At 51.2% G+C, this 24125-nt stretch overlaps 1 protein-coding gene and 1 non-coding gene across 2 annotated transcripts in view; one reads left to right on the top strand and one right to left on the bottom strand.

The window, feature by feature from the left end:
* Positions 1–394: 394 nt before the first annotated feature.
* UBASH3A (ubiquitin associated and SH3 domain containing A) overlaps positions 395–24125 on the bottom strand; it is a 40896-nt gene continuing 17165 nt past the window's right edge. The window contains exons 7-14 of the mRNA XM_004264589.4: positions 21382–21505; positions 15761–15860; positions 12849–12971; positions 11447–11539; positions 6872–7016; positions 6111–6217; positions 2796–2905; positions 395–935 (exon numbers count right to left, since the gene is read on the bottom strand). Coding sequence (XP_004264637.2) covers positions 798–935; positions 2796–2905; positions 6111–6217; positions 6872–7016; positions 11447–11539; positions 12849–12971; positions 15761–15860; positions 21382–21505 — 940 coding nt within the window. The 3' untranslated portion in view covers positions 395–797. The remainder of the gene's footprint in view (positions 936–2795; positions 2906–6110; positions 6218–6871; positions 7017–11446; positions 11540–12848; positions 12972–15760; positions 15861–21381; positions 21506–24125) is intronic.
* Positions 22523–22650, top strand: LOC117199336 (small nucleolar RNA SNORA61). The gene has a single exon (XR_004480563.1). It is a non-coding gene; the product is annotated as a small nucleolar RNA SNORA61 (small nucleolar RNA).

The following is a 24125-nucleotide window of genomic DNA, read 5'->3' as shown; positions in this document are numbered from 1 at the left end:
GGTGGGTTCAATGTAATCCCAGGGGAATTTACAAAAGGGAGACAGGAAGGTCAGAAGCAGAAGGCAATGTGACTGTAAGTAGAGGAACAGGGAGATCTGAAGGGGCACCACTGCTGCCTTTGAAGACAGAGGAAGGTGCTGTGAACCAAGGAATGCAGGAACCTCTAAAGCCTGGAGAAGCAGGGAAGCCGACTCTCCCCAGGGCCGTGGAAGGAAAGGGACCCGCTGGCCCGTTTCAGAACTGCTGACCTGCAGGACTGTAACAGAGTTAACACGTGTGTGTTCAAAAAGTTGTGACTCTAATCAGTACTGTGCAGTTACTTGTCACAGCAGCAACAGGAAGCTAATACCTGGTCTGTGGTCACCAAGCCTGTTTCCCGGTTTTGATCTGGTAGGTGGTTTCCTTGCAACATTTTATTCAATATTCCACCTCTTTTGGCCTATGTGGACATAGCCAAAGACTGATTGAAACAGAAAAAGAAAAAAATGATTGGGAACTTGATGAATAAAAACATATAAAGTAAAGTAGAATTTTCTGTGGGGTCAGTGTCATGGTTCCTCATTCCCCTCCAAGCCACATGGCCAATGCACATGGTACACGGTGGCATCCCCACAGCTAAGCTCACAGGATGACGGTCCGCAGAGGGCAAACACTCTGGTATCTAAAAGTGCCTTTTGTGCTTCTACAAGTCACATTAGGGGAGACTATGACCTCTTCGAAATAACAGTATCCTACAGCCACTGCGAAGCGTTTCCCCTCTTCATCATTGTGAATTATGCAAACATAGAGGCGGCTCTTAGTTGCCCGGGATCCAGTTACTCCAGTTAAACGCTGAGTTTGAGCCATGAGTCAGTGTCTTCACGGGAGGGTTCACCAGCTCCCATTTTCCTTCTTCTTTGTTTTCTTCTAAGAAGCACATACCCAGAGAAGGGATCTAGAACAGAGTTAAATCACTTATTATTATTTTATACCAGGTCCATGGATTTCAGACTTGTTCCAAAGGCAACAGCCTTGGAGGCTGGCGTGACGTCCCCACGATGCCTTCAATGCAGCGCTAACACCCAACGCAGCAGCCATCAGTGGGGCCTCCCCGCCCCTCCCACGGGCAGCGCTAACACCCAACGCAGCAGCCCTCAGTGGGGCCTCCCCGCCCTCCCACGGGCAGTGGGAAATGTCTGCAGACCTTACTCTTGGTCACAGCTGGGGTGCTACGGCATCTCAGGAGTAGAGGCCAGGGATGCTGCTAAACATCCCACAATGCACAGGACAGTCCCCATAGCACAGCATCGTCCCGCCCAGATGGCAACAGTGTTGAGACTGAGAACCCCTTCTGTCTACCCTACTGCTTCAAGAGCGGCTTCCATTCTCAAATTCAGCGTCACAAAAGGATACAGGTATTGTGTTTTCAAACCCAAGATTAAAGGACAAAGCGAAACTTTAGACCTCAATTCCCTGTAAAATAAATGGTTTGGAGCAGATCTTTGTTTTTAAGGCTTTGTTTGTTTGCGTGTTCTGCTGTCCTTTTTTCCCCCTCTCTTTTCAATGTCCGGAAATTCCTTGCTTAGAAGAAACGTGCAAAAATTCCAACCTGGGGGGCAGGATGCAAGTGGGGGCTGGCGTTGACTCAGGGACACCCTCTCCTTCTGTGTGTAGAGACTGGGCGGAGGGTTCGGGGATGAGTGTGATGGGGGTGGGCTCCCGAATGTCCGTTTTCGGCTGCCCCTGACTTTAAGGCCCATCCTTGGTTGGTAAAGCCCTTGATGAATTTCTGATATTAACTGGCAAGTCCAGCTAACTTGGGGATGGGGTGGGGTGGACTCTGAATCCTCAGTGTAAGAAAGTGGCGGGAGTGTGGAAGTGCAAGGCTGGCATCTCGAGAGGGGAGGCCAAGGGTCAGGGGAGTGGGTGGGAATTTGGCCACAAAGACTAATGGGATTTTGGAACCGTGTCAACATGCAATTGACCTGCAGTCTCAGTCAGCGTCTGGCGTGTGCAGCACTGCTGTCTGCATGGATAACGAGGACCCCCAGGGGGCCCCGGGGTGGGAAGGGCTTCAAGAATAGGAGCGGCCACGTCGGAGTACGTGGGGACGGGAGACGTGGGGATGTCAGCAGCAGCAAGGCCCTGAGTGGATTTAGGGGGCAGGGATGGGGGCGGGGTCTGAGTCCTGAGTTTCCCGCCTCCATTCACCTCGCCCTCTGGATAAAAGCCACCTCTGCTTTGCCGGGTGATGCTCCACAGTTTGGTCCAAAGTACCCGTTATCCTTCTCTACACATCCGCGTATGTGTTTATACGGCCCCGGCCCGGCACCAGGCACCCCAGCAGCTTTGACCAGCTCGTGTGTTCCGAGGCTGGATGACTCCAAAGGCAAGAGGGAGGGGCTCCCTTCTGGCCGTCAGCCCCCCAGTCCCCAGAGCAAGTGAGCCCAGCAACCGCCCTTTCTCTTCTTATCCAAATGTCTCACCCCCCACTGGACCAAGTGCTCAACTACTGGAGTGACAGGAATTATCATGTGACCTGATAATAAAAGTTCTCTGTCTTGTTTTTTATATTATGTGGGTAGCAAATGGCCACAGTTGCCATAATGGTAAAGATGACAAACCTCCCCGTCAGCTCCCTGCCCAAGGCTGCCCTTTGCGTTAGAGCAGGTGGGCATGTTCTCAGGTGACAGGTGGGTCCCTGCTGCCCTGGGTTGTCAGGACGCTTGTCTTCATCCTGAGAGGGGCGTGTGGTGACGCCGCATCATCGGGCTGCCTGTTTCTGCGGCAGAAACACGAACGAGGGGGCGCGTACCTTCCTCACTAGCTGGGTGAACACTGTGCAGTCCCGGGGCGGCAGCCCAAGGAGTGGGCGCGTGCAGGAGTCCAGCGCCGAGCCATGGCCCACGACCAGGATGACGCCCACTGTGGGAGGAAGGACACCCCGAGGTCAGAGCAGGCACAGAGAACGCATCTTATTAGACGGTGGGGGGGGGGGGCAAAATTGTCGGGCGGAACAGGCTTGTGGTGCCCCGAGGCCTTGAGGGACCCCGGGTAGGAGGGAGGCGTGGTTGGTAAGAGCTCATTAACACTGGCAGTCGGCCTCTCGTTTGTGTAGAAGTTCTTCTGAGCCCGTCGCATCCTGTGCGGGGCTCGGGTGGCTGCACCCGCCCGCAAGCTTCAGGGATGGGCCGGCGCCGTGCGCTGAGTGGCCTCGTCCAGGCCTCGTCTGTGAGCTTGCGAAAGATCAGCTGCTCAGTGCCGAAGGGGCCACGGATGACTCTCTCTTTACAGAAAGACCTCCAGAGTCCAGGGCCGAGTGAGTCTCCTAAAGGTGACGGGCGCGGGCAAGGCTGGGAGTTAGAACCGCGCGTGAGCCAGGGAGGCCCCAAGGCCGGACCCAGCACGCCACCTGAGGACGGAATCAGAACCCGAGCTTCCCTGGAAAGCTGAGAGTCACAGAGCGATCTATTCATTTGCCCCTAATGTGGCTATAAATTCTCCGGTGTGACCCCCAGAGCCAAGCCCCCGCCTGCTTCTCCTGTGTTATTTCTGAGTAATTTCACACTCATTTCTTTGGCCTCCAAGGTCATGGTGAGGTTGCCGGACATGCAGGTTTGACCCCTGGGCTGTGCTCTCCAGCCGGGCCACCTGGACACGGTGGCCTCCTAGACACTCTGAGCTTCCAAGTCACATGGTGTCAGTGGAGGTGATATCTCAGACCGCACGGGAGGGTGAGGACCTAACAGGTAAAGCCTGTGACGGGCCGCCAGTGCCGCAGGATTGGCAGGTGTTAGGTTTTACCCTCCAGCCCCACTGGACTTTCCGTTGCTCTGTCCGCTGGATCCACACGTCTCTGCCTCCTCCTGGCCCCGCCTTTGCCTTCCAAACCCCACTCATTCCACGGCTCAGGTGCTGCGTCCCGGGTGCCTCAGCCATGGGTGGATGGGTCTGCATCCCTGCAGCAGGCCACGGCCACCTGCGTCACAGGCAGGGCTCAGTAGACCCTAGAGGCAATGAAGCAATGGTTCTGCGTCCTCTTCCAGAAGCCCTCAGGACCGTAGGGAGATGCTTGGAAGGAAGGTCATCCATGGACACTGAATTTCAGCCTGGGTCAGGTGCAGACAGGTGGGCCAGGGCGGGGCCTGGGTGCAGGAAAGGCCCTCATTTCATTCTGTCCTCTGATGGCCTGTAGCGATAATTGTGAGCAACGGGAGACTGATGATGAATCAAAGGCCACTAAGGTGTGGTTTCCAAACGCACCTTCCCCAGGGCGTCCATCAGTCAAAACAGGTCACGTGGACCCGTCTCGGGGCCGGGTGTGCGTGCGGCGCTGGACACCGCAAGGTTGAGGCCTCAGAGCCTGTGCCCCACGGTGCACTGGGGACTCTGGCGGGAGGGCAGGGGCTCAGCTGTCCCCGAGGTCCTGGTCATCAGAGTCTTTGGTCCCCTGAGCTCCTTTGGACAAGGGATGGAAAGAACGATGGTGGGGCAAGCGGGCCGGGTGGTCCCTTATCGACTCCTTCTGAGCTCTTTTTCATGTTATTTAATATTCCTAATACTCCAGACGTTTGCGTCTTTTCCTCCAACAACGTTCATACGCTTTGAGGGCAGAACGTGTGTCTTCTTTGCTTAGATTTTTCCCATGATGCTTTATCTGGTACCTGACACATTGCTGATGTTCGATACGCACTTGCTAACTTAAATCTTATAGGATTCGTTCTTCGAGTTTTACTACGGACATTTTCATATATACCCCAAAAGCGGGTCTGATGAATCTCCGTGCTCCCATCAGGGAGCTCCAACGGTTGCTGACATTTTGCCTATCTTGTATCATCTGTCTGCTACCCCACGGTCTTTTCTGTGAAGTATTTTTATTTTATTTTTACTGAAGTATAGTTTATGTACAATATTATACTGTATAAGTTACAATATTATATAAGGTGTACAATATAGTGATTCACAATTTTTTTTTTTTTTTTGTGGTACGCGGGCCTCTCACTGTTGTGGCCTCTGGCTCCGGACGCGCAGGCTCAGTGGCCATGGCTCACGGGCCCAGCTGCTCCGCGGCATGTGTGATCTTCCCGGACCGGGACACGAACCCGCGGCCCCTGCATCGGCAGGCAGACTCTCAACCACTGCGCCACCAGGGAAGCCCCTGATTCACAATTTTTAAAGGCTATACGCCATTTAGTTGCTATAAAATATTGGCTATGTTCCCTATGTTGTACAATATATCCTTATAGCTTATTTTATACCTAATAGCTTGCACCTCTTAATCCCCTACCCCTATCGTGCCCCTCCCCGTTTCCTCTCCCCACTGGTACTCCTCGTTTGTTTTCAATACCTGTGAGTCTGCCTCTTTTTTGTTATACTCACTAGTTTGTTGTATTTTTTAGATTCCACATATAAGTGTTTGTCTTTCTCTGCCTGACTAATTTCACTTGGCGTAACGCCCTTCAAGTCCATCCATGTTGCTGCAAATGTCAAAATTTCATTCTTTTTTATGGCTGAGTAATATTCCATTGTGTATATGCACCACATCTTCTTAATCCATTCATTGGTTGATGGACACTCAGTGAAGTGTTTTAAAGCACATCCCAAACATCACGTCATTTCACAGGACATACCTCGGTTTGCATCTCCAAATGAGGACTTTTCATTCTTACACAACAACCATGCTATTATCACACCTCACAAAATTAGCGTTAATATTTCTCAAATACTTCCATATTCAGATTCCAGATTTAAATTCCATGTTCAAATTTCTTTAATGGTCTCAACCATCAACTTAAACAGACGCTTTGTCCAAACTGTCATTTAAACATGACCCAACATCTGGCTGTTTGCTCCTTAGTTTCTTTTGTTTCCTAGGAAGTGGGCTTGGGTGGTCTGTGTTGACCCTTCTGTCCTGGATCCCATCAGGTCTTGGTTCCGAAATCAGGGGCCCCAGGGCCTGGGTCGGGGGGCACGTGTCTATGCAGAGGCAGCGGTGTAGCACTCCAGTGGCAGGGAAATGGGGCAGGGGAAGCTGGGGCATCCCTAGGTTCAAAAATCCATCATTTCCCTCCCGGAGGTGAGAACCCAACCCCCAGGGCGGCTGGTACCCGAGGACGACGGGGGCACTTACCATCCTGCGGGCGGATGCTGACCATCTGTTCCATGCTCACCGCACACCTGTGCAAGTAATCCTCGTAGCGCTCGGCGGGCAGGAGGGAGGGAAGGGGGAAGGCGGGCCTGGAGGAGGGGGAGGGGAACAGAAGAAAGGTGACGGCTCGCCTCTAGCCAGGGCTCGCGGTCAGCAGCAAGCCTCCAGATCTGTGCTCAAAACCAGCAAAGAGCTGGCGTTGGGCCTCCAGCGTGCCTTCTCACTGCGCACCTGCCACACGGGCTTGTGATGGCGGCCAGCCACGGGCAGAGGGAGATGCAGGTCCTCTGGCTGACGAACTCTAGCCAGACTGACTGACCCTCTTCTCAGCGGACCCGACTTGTGGGCTTCACATCCAACCTTGTGGACTCAGTTTAGCCAGAATCGCCCACCCCCGTATCTGACCACTCTGGATATCCGAGCAAACTCGGCTTCCCCTCCAACCCCAGGAGGTGTCCGATCCCCTGGCCTGCCTGCGGAAAGGATCCTTTTAGGTTCCGTTTAGCAAGAATCATCCTGTTCCCTAAAAAATCTCCCATCGCCCCACCCTACTCCTGGGAGGAAGAATCCCCACTTGGCCTTATGTTCGGAGGGGAATCTGATCTTCCTCCCGTTCTGCAACCCCCCACTGCAGTGGTCCCTCTTGAATAAAGCCTTCCTTGGTATCTTTACCAAGCGTCGTGGTAATTTTTCTTTAACAAGAACGAGAAAACCCCAGCAGCAGACGACGCGAGGCGGCTCACCTATAATCCATGCTGACGTTGAAGTTCGCCCCTTTCAGCTCTTCCAGGGTCATGAGGGTCGGGGTAGTTTTGCCAGCCTCCCATTTGGTCCATTCGAAGATTCCGGGCTCCACTCTTATCTTAATTTTCTTCTCCAGTTTGAGCTCTGGATTCAACAGAATACAAGTGTTTATCATCTTCGGCATCTGTTCTGGCTTTCTGTAAAGAAGTCTCTTCCTAGGTCTACATCAAACCTTTGGAAAAAAATCTGACTTTACACTATTTCTCAGACAAAAGCCACCGGGCAGTTGGAGGGTATGAGAGGAGTGATGACCCTGTGTTCATCAGGAAGGGCCAGAGTCTCTTGGGATCTGGGAGGTGCCACTGGCAGCAGCCTCCCTGGAGCTCATCCTGGTCACCAGATGCAGCCCCATAGCGCGCGGCATCCGCGCGCCTCCTTGGGTCAAGAAGGAACCTGCACCTATGAGGACTTGGCTGGTCCAATGATCTGAGGAAAAGACGAGGGCAATCGTGGAGCTTGTTAGTCACACGGAAGCGCCATCCTGGTAAACACTTACCCCGGACTGAGCTGAAGCAGAGGGTGGATGGGAGTCACCTTCTGGAACATTCTATCTCTCACAACTGGCCCTTCCCTAGGATTTTTTTTTTTTTTTTTTTTTTGCAGTACGCAGGCCTCTCACTGCTGTGGCCTCTCCCGTTGCAGAGCACAGGCTCCGGACGCACAGGCTCAGCGGGCATGGCTCACGGGCCCAGCCGCTCCGCAGCATGTGGGATCTTCCCAGACCGGGGCACGAACCCGTGTCCCCTGCATCGGCAGGCGGACTCTCAACCACTGCGCCACCAGGGAAGCCCGATTTTTTTTAATGAAAAAAAACCTCCACTTGCTATTGTAAATTAAACAAAACTGGAAATGGAAGTCATGAATTCAGTAAAATCTAACTGGTGAAGTTGTTTTGGACAAGACTTCATATAATCATATTTGCATCTAAGTATACTTCATCTGTTTTGCCAAAAATAGTACATATGTTTGCTACAGAAAAGCACATTCCATAAGCTGACATTTTTTTTAATACCTTCAGTAAGAGACCTATAATCTAAAGTCACCTCTTTTTTTTTTTTTTTTTTAACATCTTTATTGGGGTATAATTGCTTTACAATGGTGTGTTAGTTTCTGCTTTATAACAAAGTGAATCAGTCATACATAAACATATGTTCCCGTATGTCTTCCCTCTTGCGTCTCCCTCCCTCCCACCCTAAAGTCACCTCTTTTTGAGTGGGGGAAAAACAAGACCTTATTGTTTTTATTCGAAATGGAGAAAATGACATTAAACGGAAATGCTGGCAATAAAACCCATTCCCCAAATGTATTTCAGGCTCATGAAATGGGTTCCTTTGCAAAGCACATTTAGAAAAGAGAGGTAAGCCTGGTTGATGGGGCTCCTGGGCTCTCCCGCAGCCTGTGAGGGGCTCGTGTCCACCGGGAATAGGTGACACGAAGAAAGAGTTTGGAGAGGGATGGATTGGGAGTTTGAGATTAGCAGATGCAAACTATTATATATAGGCTGGATAAACAACAAGGTCCTACTGTAGAGCGCAGGGAACTACATTCAATATCCTGTGATAAACCATAATGGAAAAGAATACAAAAAAGAATATATATGCATATACCTGAGTCACTTTGCTGTACAGCAGAAATTAACACAACATTGTAATTCAACGATTCTTCAATAAAAAATAAATTGAAAAAAGAAAAATAATACTCTACAAAATTAAAAAAAAGGAGTCTGGAGAGTGTCCCAAATGGCATTGGGCCCTCTTCCTGTTCTGTGGGTCACACTTTGGGAAATGGTCCATCTGGACACGTTCACTGACATGGTGGTGAGATAAAGCTTAGCATTCTGGGGAACAGGATGGTCATGTTCGAGGACATATGAAGAAGGCCGGGCATCCTGCTTTCTGGATTAACACAGGATTTATGGATTTATGCTCTTTTAACTGACTTTGTTGTCCTCTCCCCACCTGCACATAGAGTAAAAGTCAATGAGAGATCATGTTAAAGACATTGACATGATCATGGTCAGAAAACATTTTGGGGAGCTTTTATTTTAAATGCAAGAGATCCACATAATAGAAGTCAGAGAAATTGGAACAGATACGTTCATAATGAAGAAACATGAATGATAACCAAAAGGGGATAAAGTTATGAAAAATGTTTTTGAAGCTCTCAGTTACATTCGTTTAAGGCCAAAAGAATATTCCTTTATCTTTTTTTAATACATTGTGACCGTGGCTGGGAGGCTGGGTGGGGAAAGGGAGCCCGAGAGCATCATCAGGAAAGGGCCTGGCGACTCGGAGGAAGTAGTCACCGTCAGAGACATGCGCGTGCTGGCCTGGCTGGACACGGGCTATCTGCAGGTGTCACCCCCGCTCACCTGTGGGCTGCCAGCCTCAGATGGAAATTCAAGTGTTTTTTTAGGTTAGTGGAAACGTATCAGCCTCTCGGATGGGTTAAAACAAAATAAGTTCCATTAAATGGCAGGTTTAAAGGCGGGTGGGGGGCATAGGAGAACCAGGGATGAGCCTGTCACCTTTTATCCTGTATTTGTGCGTGTTTCTTACTTTCTTCACATCTGATCACTGTAGCGGTTGAGTTAATTACACATATATTGATCCTAAGCTATCCGGGGATAGAATGACTTCATATTTATTTTGCTTTCTTCTGTCCTATTTATTAAGAGTTATCAAATGGAAACAGAGCACACACGGCGGGGTCCTGGGCCCCTCCCGGGTTTGTTTAGCAGCTGACATTGTGCGTTAACCTGCCCTCGGCTCCATGGGTCCAGAGCCCAGAGCTGCAGGGAAGCAAAGCAATGAACGTGCACATCTCAACAGTGGGGGAAACCATGGGCGTTTCTCCATCTCAGGGACCCGAGAAACCGTGCAGGGGAGTCCAGGGTCCCCTGTCATGCTCGGATGAGAAATGACAAACGGAGGACGTCTGCAGGGCTGACGATGCACAGAGACGACCTCCGAGTTTTAAATGTGCGGAAAGTGGACGGTGATGAAATGGGTTTCTACCCTCACAACTTAGCCAGTGGATCAAGAGACAGCACGTTAATGAGAAGGTAGGAAAGGACTGGATTGGCCGCGGGCCCACACGGGTCCTGTGCAAGGATCAGGTCCATCCCTGGGAGGGACTCCCGGCTACATGGCAGAGTTGGGAAGGCACTTTGTCCGAGCTTCTCTGATCTACGTGGAGGAGATATCGGGGAGGGGCTCGGGCTGGCGGACCCGCCATCGTTTCAACAGCTCCTCCCGTGAAGGTCCGCTTGCTGCCCTCTTTCTGACACCGCTCCAGCAGTAGCCTCTTTCTGCTTTGTCCCCTTCCTCCACTGATGTCCTTCCTCCCTGACCTTGATCTAGTAGGTCATTCCCAGCAGCTGCAACCCCCTCTAAGCTCAGTGCCATCCCCTTCTCTGTCTCCAGCCAGCCTTCCTTTCTCTGCAGCCTCCTGTCCCTCGTGTCGGATTCCAACCCTCCAGCCACCTCCCGGGATTTCACTCCACGGAGCTGACTCTTTTCTTGGTATCATTGGCCTCCCCCAGCCCCTAACTCCCTACCTTACACAGCTTAAAATCTCCACTCAATCTCCACGGCCCTTCCTTGTGCACCTCGCACCCTTTCTTGCTTCATCGTACTCACTTCTCAAACCCGTCCGGGGTTACAGTCCCAGGTCCTTCCGCTCCTCCTGGCCCATGCCTGGGGGCAGCCCCAGCCCAGCTGATGGGTCTCCGTGTAAGGCTGTGCCCATGACGTCAAGTGGCCTTTGTGCTGCCCAATGGTCACCTTGTACTTCCCCATCCCTGTCCTGGCCCCCCTCCCCAATAAGCATGTCACACGTTCAGCACTCCCCTTTCTCATGCTCACCTCGTGACCTGACTTCCTGTGTCTCTGAGAAAGCAGAGGCAAGCCACCTCCTCCACATGTGCCCACCTGCTACGCCTGTGTCCACACGCTCTGCCCTCATTCCCATCACTGTGGAGGACCGGCCGTGCATGCATGGCGACCTAGGTCTTGTGCCCCCTTCCCCACACTGGGAGGGGCGGAACCAGGACCTCCAGGGCAGGCTGCCTATCTCTGGCAGGAAGTTGCTTCTTCCTGTAGGTGGACGCTCGCTCAGAAGGGTCTGCCACTGGCTTCCGATCACACAGCAGCTTTTGATGGTGCCGAACAGCTCCCAGGAGCCGATTCCCTTGCCCAGGGAGTCTTGCATTTTGGACTTGAGAAGGGACCACAGCAGTTCTCAGCTCTCTGGGAACACCCTCGCCCCCAGCTTTTTAAAAAACACATGGCAGAAGCAGGCCAAAGGCGAATTACAATCCTGACCTTCCAGAAATGCTAACTGGCTCAGTGCCTCCTAACAGTCCTCGAGGGCTGGTTCACAGCTGTCTTGTGACTTTGTGTGGCCATTCGTGGTCACCCACCCCAGTCTCACCTCTGCTCACTGTCGTCTCCCCCAGGAGAAGAGTCATGAGGTCAAGGCCACATGAGAAGCTAGCTACAGTTCTCACTGACCTTCCAGGATGTGTTTGGCTGTCTGCACACAGCGGAGGGCTGGGGAGGTGAAGACGGAGGTGATCCTGATGCCACTGTCCAGCAGAGCTTCCCCTGGAAGACAGCAGGTGGAGAAGTACTCTCTTCATAACTCTAGCTACCCATGGTGGCAACTCCAACAGGTGGCTTACTACCCGTGGCAGGCAGGGTCTTAAGTGGCCCCAAGAATCCCCACCACCACCCCGTATACACACCCTGTATAACCCCCTGGTGTGTGGGTGGAAGCTGTGAGTACGGTGAGCTAGCACCCCTGTGACCAGGTTATGTTATAAGGCAGAAGGGAGATTATCACAGGTGGGCCAGACCCATTCAGGTGAGCCCATTAAAAGCAGAGATTTCTCCAGCCGGTCACGGAAATGAAGTCAGATAACATATTCACACTGCTATGTATAAAACAGACAACCAACAAGGTCCTTCTTCATAGCACAGGGAACTAGACTCAATATTTTGTAATAACCCATAAGGGAAAAGAATCTGATAAAGAACATCTATCTATCTATCTGTCTGTCTATCTAAAACGGAACCACTTTGCTGTACACCTGAAACTTATATGATATTGTAAATCAACTATACTTTAATAAAAATTTTTTTAAAAACCAAAGGTAGAGGGATTTGACATGCAATAAATTCTCTATTGTTGGCTTCCAAGATGGAGGGGGCCATGTTGCAAGGAAGGTGGGTGGGCTCTAGGAATCCAGCAGGCCCTGTGCTGGCACCAGGCAAGGAAGTGAGGACTTCAGTCCTACAACCACAAGGAACTGAATTCTCCCACCAGCCCAACGAATGTGGAACTGCTTCCAGGAGGCTCCAGGTGGGAAGTCAGCCCAGCCAGCAGCTTGATATCAGAGTTCAGACCCTGAACAGAGAACCCAGCCATGCTGTGTTTGTGTTTCTGACCCACAGAACTGTGAGCATCAAGTGGGTGCTGTTTCAAGTTCATGGTCATCTGTAGTAATGGAAACTCAAGTCCCCTGGGGCTCATGGAAGGACAAGCCTGTAAATCACATTTCTTCTTGCAAAATTAGAGGACCTGGTCTTTGGGAAAGAAGGAGATCTCTTCAGTACAAAATCTGCACGGTACCAACCCCAGTGAGGTTTCCGTGGGTGTTGTGATGGGCTGATTTCTGTTCCCTAAATTCACATGTTGGAGTCCTAACCCCATGCCTCACAGTGTGACCTTCTTTGAATGTAGGGTCTTTATAGAGGTGATCAAGTTAAGACGAGCAATTTATGAGGACTGGTGCCCTCATATAAAGGGGAGATCTGACCTCAAAGGGCACGTAGCAAGGACTCAATACACGTGAGTGATAATCACTGCTACCACTATTGTTACTATTCCTACGAGAATGATCCTCAAACATACCTGCCATTCTGGACTGGAAAATTCCACAGGACGATAAAGGTGGATCGTTTTCAAAGTCTTTGATACCTCGGCTCCGTCTGGGCAGACTGCGAGGGAAGTTCAGGTCTGGCCGGTAGTATTTCCCTAAAGCATAAATACGTACCAGATGCTCAGTTCCACTGAGTTAGTGCACATTTGTCCCACTAAACTCTTAAGATCAAGACCCACATTTGAAACATGGTAATTATTTACATTGTGGTCGACTGTGTTTTTCCTTGAGCATGCTCTGTGATGTGGATTCCAGGAGGAAGTCCTACTCTCATTCCCTCAAACACAGAAAACGTATGTTTCAGCCATAGGAACCATGAGACCTTCCTTGTCCTCTCAACACCCCCCCCCCCACGAAGAGTCATTCATACAATTTTCCTGATTAAGAACCGAGACTGATTTAGCTTAACTCGATAAGAATCTCAAATTGGTATTAATTAATTAGATGAAACTCAACCCATCCCCATAGCTTGAAGATGTCCCATTGCCTACGGGACAGAATACAGATGGTGGGAGAGGGTCCTGCATTGTGTATTATTAGTCAGCTGCTTGAGGTAGGACTGGACATCAGGGGGCTCCACTGGGACTCCCCACCACCACCACCCATTCAGAGGCTCAGAGCACCTTGGTTCACTTTGAGTTTGACCTTGGGCTCGAAGATTGGACGATCTGGTGCAAATCCTGGCACCACCAGTTACTAGCTGTGTGTGTAGAGGCAACTGACTAATCTCCCTTATCAATAAAAATTGGGAAACAACAGAGTTGTCTGAATGAATCAGCAAGATAATGCTTGGAGCCCGGAGCCTGGCTCAGAGGTAGTGGCCAATAGGGTCAGGTCTGATCTCATCCTCAGATTATCCAATTATCCCTGCGGATAAATGGATAATCACGCCACACCACACCAAGCCCTCTCATCCTCCCAAGCGGCCCCCAAACCTCCTGGCTACAACAGATTCTAGCAGCCAACCTGCCTCTCCTGAGACCTGCCATACGTCATACGGCTGGCCTGTCACTTGCTCCTGAACACGCCACCCCAGCCTCCCAGCAGTTCACCAAGGAGAGGCAGGCGGAGGCTATCTGCATGCCTTGTGTTTTTAGGTTCCATGCAAGATTTTTCTGGAAGCTGCCTCCCTGGAATTTCCACTGGCAGAGACTTTGTTTGAACCGTAAGCTTTACAGACCTTTATTAAATGCCAGTGTTAGGTGTGCCCGCAGGGAAAGCTGGTATTTGTTTTTCATTCAAAGAGAAGGTCCGTCACTTCTGTCATATTCTCAAGGGCATCTGTCATCCCCAAATGTGAAACTACTCCATTGAGGTCTTTTGCCCTCACTGATGCTTTATCTGTGATCACGTTGGGAGGCAGACGGCAGAGCTCAGAAGAAGCTGAGGACCTGGGGGGTGGTTGGGTTCTGACGGGAGTACAGTCTGAGTGAATAGGGGTGCCCTGGGCCAGTGCCGCTGGGAAGTCAGGGGCCATAGAGGGTGTGGGTCCTTCGTCCAGAAGTGAGCAGAAACCAGGAGGGACGCCGGAATGCAAGGGGAGGCCAGCAGTGTCCCCAAATACCCGTCATTGTAATTGATCAAACACTGCAACTTGCAGAATTCAGACCAAGTAGACAGTCACAACGCACTTTACCAGGGCTTCCTTACCTGGTAGAAGACCCATCAGCAGCTTCCTCTAAGCTGGGAACTTCCAGTGCCTTTAAAATATTTTCCCTTATAGGTGACTTGATCTTTTGCATAGATGACCAAATCTTTTCCCTCTTTTTATGAAGTCCAGTCACTCTTTTTTGATGTTGGTTGTTTGGTCTGGTTCTCACACCACCACCACCATCATATACCTACTGACGTGTGTGCCATTTCAGTCTGTAGTTTTAGTAATTGTTTTATTGCAAGAAGTGTCTTATAATTCTGTTTGAATGCCAATGCATCTTCAGAGCCACCTGTTTCTTCCCTGAGCCTTTGTGCCTCTACTTGGTCTTGTTTTGTAGAGACAAGCATTGCATTAGTTCTATGGGTTCTTGGCGATAGGTGTAGTCATGACGTCATTTGCTCAGGAATTTTCTTCTGCATTCAGGTCATCTGCCAATGCTTCCCCTATTCACCTCCCCCTTTCTTGGCCTGTTGGGCTCCTGGAGGGATCCCCAAGGGCTCAGCAAGTCCAGCCACTGTGAATGGATTTTATCACTAGGTTCACTTAATACTTTCATTTATATAATTATCCATGGCTCAGGAATAGTGGCACTCTGGGCTTTCCATTAGGGGATGTGTGTGATACAATTGTGGATCAGTACAGAGACTGTGGGTATTTTGTATTCACAAGCCCTGTTCTCAGTTCTTGGCATCCAGAGGGGTGAAGTTGGGGTAAGCACCCAATACGTTAAAAAATATGCCCTTCAGTTGAGTATAGCACGGCCAGACATTGTAGGGAAGCAACCACCACAGGGAAGATGACCTCAGAAAGATGCAGCTGTGAGATTGCAAGTTGGGGTATGTACCAGCAGCTGAGGGTCCGTGACTGCGGTCAGAGTGACTGGCTTTCAAGGCAGTGCCTTACCCACTAACCAAATGCCACGTGTGTGCTGCCAGGACACACAGGGCTGTCCACGTGTCACTCCAGCAGACTTGCTTACTATTGAAAACCATTCCTCTATCTTCCCCAAAGCGTTTGAGGTAAGATACTTACAGATGCATACACGCTCACATGCACACATGTAATGCCTGTGGAGAGAGATGGAGCGTGTGTCTATCCCACATGAACAATCTATGCATGGTCATTCTGAAGAATGGTGCCCCAGGGGCTCTGGCTAAGAAGTCTGAGACGTGATCCCATCTGTTAGCTCTGTCTAATTCCTGCCTCTGGATTCTCCAGGACTGCACCTACCGTCGGGAGTGGAACACTGCTGCAGCCAGGACTTCCCGAAGATCTGGTCCACTCTCTCCCCATGGCGCACCACCAGGACGCTTTTCCTCAGTATGGTGGCCTGGAATGGTGGAAAGAAAGGCACATGAGAGTGAACACCCACCTTATGAGACTTGTTCCAGCAGCTTCTCCCCCTCATCCGGTGGTGGCCTGGACACCACGTCTCTTCCTTCCTCGCTCAGTAGCTACAGCCCGTTTTACCAGGATCATTATGACAAGAAGGGGCTAGGAATTGCAGGTGATCTCTAATTTCTTGCAACTTTTAATTTTCTGGGCACTACAGCACACATAGGAAATGAAAAGAAAGTGGAACAAATGACCCACATCACGACACATCAACTATCTACTTTCTGTCTCTTCCAAGTTCTTACCCTTTGTCTTGGTCCCTTCGGGCTGCTGTAATAAAATACCCTGGGTGGCTTAAAAACAACAGAAATTTGTGTCTCATGGTTCTGGAGGCTGGAAGTCTCAGGGTGCCAGAGATCAGGCACCAGCACAGTTAGGTGAGGGCCCTCTTTCGGGCTAACATCTCACTGTGTCCTCACACGGTGGGGGGTAAGGGAGCTCTCTGGGGTCTTTTCCATAAGGTCACTAACCCCTTTCATGAGAGCCCCACCCGCATGACCTAAGCCCCACCTCCAAACACCATCACATTGATCAACAAGATTTCAACATAGGAATTTGGTGGGGGACACAAATATTCACCCTTCCATAGTGACTTCTTAGGAAATGATCTGAATCTATCTAAATATAATAATATATACATTTATTACTTTATAATATGAGATGTAATTGTAATTCAATTATATAATATAATTATAATCTTTATAATATACTATATTATAATATATCTATCATAATGCACTATATTATAATATACTATCTATTATATTATAGATTACATAATATCTATTATATATAATAGATATATGTATATACTATGTAGATATGTACAAATCTTCCTCAACATAGGATGGGGTTACATCCCAATAAACGCATATAAATTGAAAATATCTTAAGTAAAAAATGCATTTAATATCATTTGATATCTGCCCAACATCAGAGAGAGGATTGGACCACATGTCACTAGTCTGGGAAAATTCAAAATTCAAGTATTCAAAATTCTACTGAATGCATATTGCTTTTGCATCATCTTAAAGTCAAACAACTGTAAGTCGAACCATTGTAAGTTGGGGACCATCTGTGTGTGTATATCTATATCTATATCTATCTATAAAATCTATCTATTATCTACTATCTATTTATCAATCATCTATCTATCTATCTACCTATCTATCTATGTATCTATCTACCTATCTATCTATCTACCTATCTCTCTATCTATCTATCTATCTACCTATCTATCTCTCTATCTAATCTATCTATCATTTAACCATCCATCCATCCATCCTAGTCTCCTCTGTTGTTGGCACTCGTTTTCTTCCGAGGGGCCCTCTGGGACCACCCCAGTGTTGGTGTGTTAAATGTGGTTCTCTGCTTAAATGTGGTTCACCCTGTTCTCCAGGGTGCCAGGGCATGTGTTCAGCTCTGGGCACCCAGGGGAGAAGCCCTGCATCTACCCCTTCCTTCTCCTTTCTTGCTGGTCCTTCTTTCCCATAGCTGGCGTTTTTCTGTTTGGCTGAGTGCTAGGGGAAAACAGCACTTTATTTTACTTTATTTATTTTGGGGAGAGAAAGGCATCGACAGGAGGTTAGCAGGGTCCAGCTGTGGAAACAGCAGAGCTCTCTAGAGCTCTCCCCCTTTGCTTTGGGCAGGGGCTCAGACGGCCTTTGGGCCTCAAAACTGCAGGGCTCATGTCCACCTTTGCTCTTGGGGAGGTCAGTGCTTCGGTGAATTAACCCAAGGGCTGCATTCCAGGCTGTGGCATGGGGGGTCTTTGAGGAGGGGGTCTCTATATGCGGGGTGGCTGGGGGTTTCCTCAGGGGAGCTGGGGCTGAACCTTCTCCTCGCTGTGCTATGTCGGAGGGAGAGGTTGACCTTGAGAGGAAGCCTGAGCACATTTTCTGCAAAACAGACGGAGAGAATGAGGGAGAGCTGAGATGGCCAGAGAGGTGAGAGTGACCTGCAGAGGCTGAGGGTGGAGCCGACGTGGAGCTTCCAGGACAGCTGTGTGGGGCACAGGCCTCCCCCGGGAGCCCCAGAGGTGACAGAGAACCTCTCGAGGGAGGCGCTGAGGCTGGGCCGGGACCCTGAAGGAGCTCGCCTCCCAGCCCCGGGGGCGGGGTTGATGCTGCCCAGTGCCAGGCCCAGACCATTCAGGGGACTCGACTCTGGAGCAGGATGGGAAATTCCACATCAGCACAGGCCCGCTGCCTCTGGGGACTCACGCCGTCAGGGTCCGGGGACACGCGTGCCAGATGCTGGGACACAAGGTGTCGTCCACAGGTGCCCCACTTAGGGGGCCTCGGATCTCACTGGGGCCTCTGGACCAACATGGGAATATGAGTCACAGATGGCAGAGGACGAGGGGCAGAGCTGACAGTGCCTGCCACAGGAGGTGGGCTGGGGGGACTCCAGGGAAGACACGGGACTTGGTCATGCCTGGAGCCATGATCACCAGGGACGGTCAGAAGGGGGAGGGCGTCTGGACAGGAGACAGCTCCAGCCAGAGGTCTGCTTTGCCCTGACCACTCCTCTTCCTCAGGTGGACCCTTTCTCTCCCTCCCCATCTTTGGCCTCACGTCCCTCTGAAGGTGGGCTTCGGGGTGCAAATGAGAGAAGCTGATAGTTTTGTATCTGCTATTTTTTTCTTTTGGCTGTTCTGCGCAGCCTGTGGGAGCTTAGTTCCCTGACTGGGGATCGAACTCTCGCCCCCTGCATCGGAAGTGTGGAGTCTTAACCACTGGACCACCGGAGAAGTCCCTGTATCTTTGCTATTGAGTGAGGTGAGGAAGAGGTGACGAGATGTGGCCCTCCTCAGTGTGAACTCCATCACCAGACCCAGAATCACACTCTGGTTTCCCCCAAATACTGGAGAGGAAAATGTAGGTATTTTTAACAGGTAAACACCCTGAGAGACACAGCGTTCATTTGAAACTAGCCAGTGCTACTGACCACGCCCTTGGGATTGATTCTGCCAACAGGGGTGGGGCCTCGAGGGTCTGCACCTCTGGCTGCCCCTCCAGCACGTCTTCAAGTTCATCAAGAAGGATGAAGGGGCCCCAGCAGAGTCCCCGCATGTTGGAAAGTGGTTGGGAATTGCTGAGAAGGGCAGACACCAGAAAGTCGGGTCTCGGGCAAACTGCACCTGCCTCACAAGCGCTCTTGGGTCCGACACCATGGGCAGCCCCAGCCAGACCCTCCCAACCCCTCATGGGGCCCACCCCCCCCCGGGGGGGTGCAGGATCTCCAGCTGCTTGACATGCAGTGTTCTCCTCAGTGGACCTGACTGCGTTCTGACGGGCGCATGAAATGCGGTGTTTGTGAGCCGATGGGACGGTCAAAATCTCCATATGTAGTTTCTCGGGGCCTTGGGGCGGAGTCTTCAAAATGGGCACAAGGTCAAGGTGAAGTGAATACTGTGGTGGAGGGCGCCGATGTTTGGTCCAGGATGCAAACACCGACCTCCGGCAGCTGCAAGGGGAAGGTCGTCTTGCTGTCTTACATTTTTTTAAAATTATTTATTTGGTTGTACTGGGTCTTAGTTGCAGCATGTGGGCTTCTTAGTTGCAGCATGCGGGCTCCTTAGTTGTGGCGTGCATGTGGGATCTAGTTCCCTGACCGAGGATCGAACCCGAGCCCCCTGCCTTTGGAGCACGGAGTCCCAGCCACTGTGCCACCAGGGAAGTCCCGTTGCTGTCTTACATTTTGAAGTATGGCTGTGGGACTGCCTGCACGGACACCAGGACCTCCTTTCTATTTCATTCCCCCTGCCAAGGACGGATCTTCCCGGTAGGTCACAGGACACACACGTGCTCCCAACCTGGATCTGCTCCCTGATGGTCTCAAAGCACATCACTGCCTTGGGCTGCGGTTTTGGATTGGGGGCATTTTCTTCCCTGGAAGAGCACGGAGGAGTTGAACTTTGAAATGCAGAGCTTTGCATCAGGAATATTATGATAAAGTGGAAGGTCCGTGGGGAATGGAATGGACTAACCCCCGGGTCCACACAACAGCAGGGCTGCATCAGATCTTTTTTTTTTTTTTTTTGCGGTGCGCGGGCCTCTCACTGTTGTGGCCTCTCCCATTGCGGAGCACAGGCTCCGGACGCGCAGGCTCAGCGGCCATGGCTCACGGGCCCAGCCGCTCCGCGGTATGTGGGATCTTCCTGGACCGGGGCACGAACCCGTGTCCCCTGCATCGGCAGGAGGACTCTCAACCACTGCGCCGCCAGGAAAGCCCACATCAGATCTTTGGACAGAAGGCGCCGGATGCCTTTCCTGGGACTGCTGTAACAAAGCACCAACTGCGGGGGCTGAAAACAAAGGAAGCTTATTCTCTTCCAATTCTGAAGACCGGAAGTCCAAAATCAAGGTGTCGCAGGGCCAGGCCCCCTCAGAGGCTCTAGGGGAGGGTCCCGGTGGCCCCAGCATCCTTGACGTGTGGCCGTTCAGCTGCAGTCTCTGCCCCGAGGTCACGTGGCTTCTCCCTGTGTGCCTGTCTCCTCGTCTATGAGCATCACATCCCCTGTTTCCTGTGATTAGGTTTAGGGCCTGCAAGATAATCTCCCCATCAAGATCCTTATCTCAGTCCCACATGCAAAGACCATTTTCCTCATAATAGGTGGCAGGAATTGGGACCTTACCTCTTTGGAGACGTTTTTCAGCCCACTACTCGACCATAGCAAAAGGATGGCCAGTTTTCCTTTCTCACTACCTGGTTGGAGTGACCTCAGGCCAGGGGAGGGTTCTGTTATCGGGGACGGTGTCAGGTTCTCGTTCATTTAAAGCACCAGTGTTCAGACAGAGGCCGAGCTCGAGCTCGGGGCTGACCATTGCAAGCCAGCTCCTCCCCTCCTTCAATCTGAAAGGGGGGCTCAGCCTCAGGGAGCCCACGGCCCCAGTCCAGGCCAGCCCCCCTCATTCCCAGAGAGTCTGGGCCGGGGGCCCCATTTTCATCGGTCTGGGGCTGGCAGGCCTCTGGCTCCCAGTCTGCAGCTTCTCCACCCAGGCCGTTCACCCCCTGAAGGCCCAGCTAAAGAGGTCACCCATTGTCCTCCCAGGGTCCCCTGCCCTGCGCTCAGCTCTTGTCTGAACTGGAGGCAAGCTCTGGGGGCCGGTGGGCTCTTGGGGAAGGCGGCAGCTGGCCGATGGCAGAGTTAGGGTGAGAGTGTGGCCCCCCAGGAGGGCTGGGTCTCTGCCCCTTTCCTGCCCCGTGACCTAGTGCCATGATGACAGTGGTCAGGCTCACAGCGTGTGAGTGTGTGCGGGGGTCACCCTCTGCCCGGGGTGGACGGAGCAGGGGGACCTGGTAGCAGAGAGATGGGGCCCTTGCTGGCCCACCTGGGTCTGAGCTCAGGGCAGCAGTGTCTGAATGAAAGCTGCCCCTGAGAAGCTGAGTCTACCCAGAGTTGACACAGAGTCGGGCTGTGAGTGGCTCATTTGACCTCAGGGCCCCGTCACCTGTAGGGACTGCAGGCTGCTGCTCTGGGACACGGGCAGAGGCTGAGGCTCCCCGTTCCGTCTGCTGCCGGCTTCACCGTCCTTCCCGGAGCTCGGGTCTGGGGCTACACCGAAGGTGTACGTCCTGTGGGAGAGGAAAGAGATCAGTGTCGTGACGACCCCAGGAAGCATCCGGTCGTCACGTGATGGAGAGCACGCCTGCGACACGACAGGTGGGTTGGGTCATCATGGGGATGAAACGAAACAATGGTTCAAAACGGCTCAGTGCCCAGCACATAGCAGCTCCTGAGCCAGTGGTGGTGGTTCACGTTCTCCGTCACCACCTGTTACAGACTGAACTGTGTGCCCTCAGGTGTATAGTCCTGACCCCCAGGACCTCCGAATGGGACCCTATTTGGAGGTCGGACCTTTAAAGAGCTGATGAAGGTAAAATGAGGTCACTAGGGTGGGTGCTAATTCAATCTGACTGGGTCCTTTTGAGAAGAGGAGATCAGGACACAGGGACGACAATGTGGGGACACTGGGAGGAGACGGCCATCTACACACCCGGGAGAGAGGCCTCGGGAGGGACCAGCTTCAGCTTGGACCTCCAGCCTCCAGGGCTGCAAGAGAAGGGACACCTGCTCTTTAAGTCACCATGTCTGTGATATCTTGTTATGAGGCCCGAGCAAACCAATGCATCATCCTCTAAGAATCGCCTTCTAAAATAACCAAAGGTGTGAAGATGCTCGTGGTTGGGAACAGGGATAAGGGAGCAGAACAGACACATTAAACACCATGGCAACACACAGGAAAGGTACAGATGCGTTAGCGGGCGGGCGGGTGACCACGGTGCCCGAGCAGTTGCAGGCAGAGAAGAAACTGCTGCTCGTCTAGGGGATCAAGAAAGGTGCCCCGGGTGGGCAGGCGTTTGGGAGCTCTGAGGACCACTGAGGGCAAAGGTCATGGCACACCAGAGCTGTGAGAACTCCAGAAGGCGAGTGGCTGCTGGTGCCGAGGTGAGGAACAGGGGAGGGGCCAGGCGCCGACCGTCATGGATGCAAATCTTCCAAGAGCAAGAAATGGCCAGGTTCCCAGGGGAGATTCCCTTTAGAAAGCGAAAGGCCATCTTTGTAACCTCTAGTTAAAAACAATTTACAAGCACCTCTGGTTCCCTTTCCCATGGGATCTGAACACCTGTCCTGGTGGTCGTAAAAGGACGACTAGTTAGACTGAAGCTGTCCTCAGGAGCTGTCTGCTTTAGAGCATGTGGGCTAGTTTCAAACAAGGCTGAGTGAAAAAGAAACAATCAGAGGAGAGAAATGGACAGTAGCTAGAGAGAGAAATGGGAAAAAAAGATAGCTTGTGCTTGACTTTGTTTTTAAGATGACAGCATGTTTGCTTGCTGGTGGGAGCCATTGGGGAGGGCCTTGGGATGACAGGTGATGCTGGCGTGATGCCCTTGGAGGGCATGGGATGCCCAGGAGGGATGGGATGCAACACGCCGTGAACAGGTGGCCTTGGCTAGGAGTTTGGGCCCAGCATCACAGTGTGCTGTGGGGAGAACGGCACGTGGGCCCAGAGGCTGCAGGTGACCAGAGCTGGTGGACACCCTTCTGACGTTCACCTGTCCCGGTGGATAGGAGTGAGGAATGCAGTAGGTGGCCTCTGGGTTCAATGAAAAAATTGGACACAAATCAACGGGTGGGCAGAGTGTCCAGGGATGCCTGGGCCTCCAGTTTACGGGGGAAGAGAAGGAGGCAGACAGTCCGCTCACGTGAGTGACTGGTAAGGGAACGTCATCTTTATTCCTGTTCTCTGGAAAGCATGTTCTCATCTTGCTCTTTAAATTGTAGTATTCTTTATGAGTTTTAACATACAGAAGGCTTACATTTTAAGCATTTAATAATCAGTATTAAAGACACATCTGTTAAGTCTCACCCTAAGATCCATTCCACTGCTTCTCTGCTTTCAAAGCTCTCCCCAGTCCAGAAATCAGAAATACAGTCGTTTAAACTGCCTTCTATTTTTAAATGAGTTTCTTTTTCTGTTTAATTCTTGACTCAGAATTAAACTGATATCAGTGTGTGCTGTGAGGTCATACAGAACATCTTTTATTTTACACCCATTTATTTTCCTATTTCTGATGTATTTATCAGATAGGAACCTCCTAATATACCAGGTCTCCTGCTCTGTTAGCTAGTCTGTTCCACGGATCTATTTTTTCTCTTTCCCTCAAGTCAGTACCATATTATAGATTTATAACATGCTTTTAATATCTGGTAGGGTAAATATCTCCTCTCATCCCTTTTATTTTTCAAAGTGTTCTCAGCTCTTCTCTCCTAGTTATTCTCCCAGATAAATTTTTCAAGCACTCAGTGAAGTTCCAACAGACGATCCCATTGGGATTTTCCCTGGAATTTCATTAAACCTGGAAATGGCTCTGGGAGGATTCATTTTGCTCCATCATGAACGTGGTGTGTTTCTACTTATTCGGCCCATTTGTAAATGTTTGCCTTTCTCTCCCACAGTGGCCCCAAGTCCCCCAGTTCTCGTAAAGCTGATGGCTCCCAGGCCTCCATCCTGAGACCCTAACCGGGTCCTGAGCTGGGAGTGGCATCATTTCTCCTGCATCTCAGGGGCCCACAGGCTCAGGCCACCTGCTTTTCACCATCAAAACCATACGCCCGGGACCCTCAGTGCCCATGCGGTGTTTCGATGTAGTGAACTCACTTCTGAAACTGTCTGCCAGTCGTACCTTCTCT

Source organism: Orcinus orca, chromosome 5, assembly GCF_937001465.1.
Source record: "Orcinus orca chromosome 5, mOrcOrc1.1, whole genome shotgun sequence".
NCBI lineage: Eukaryota > Metazoa > Chordata > Mammalia > Artiodactyla > Delphinidae > Orcinus > Orcinus orca.
The sequence above is the reverse complement of the archived record's forward strand: the minus strand, read 5'-3'. Positions and strand labels throughout refer to the sequence as shown.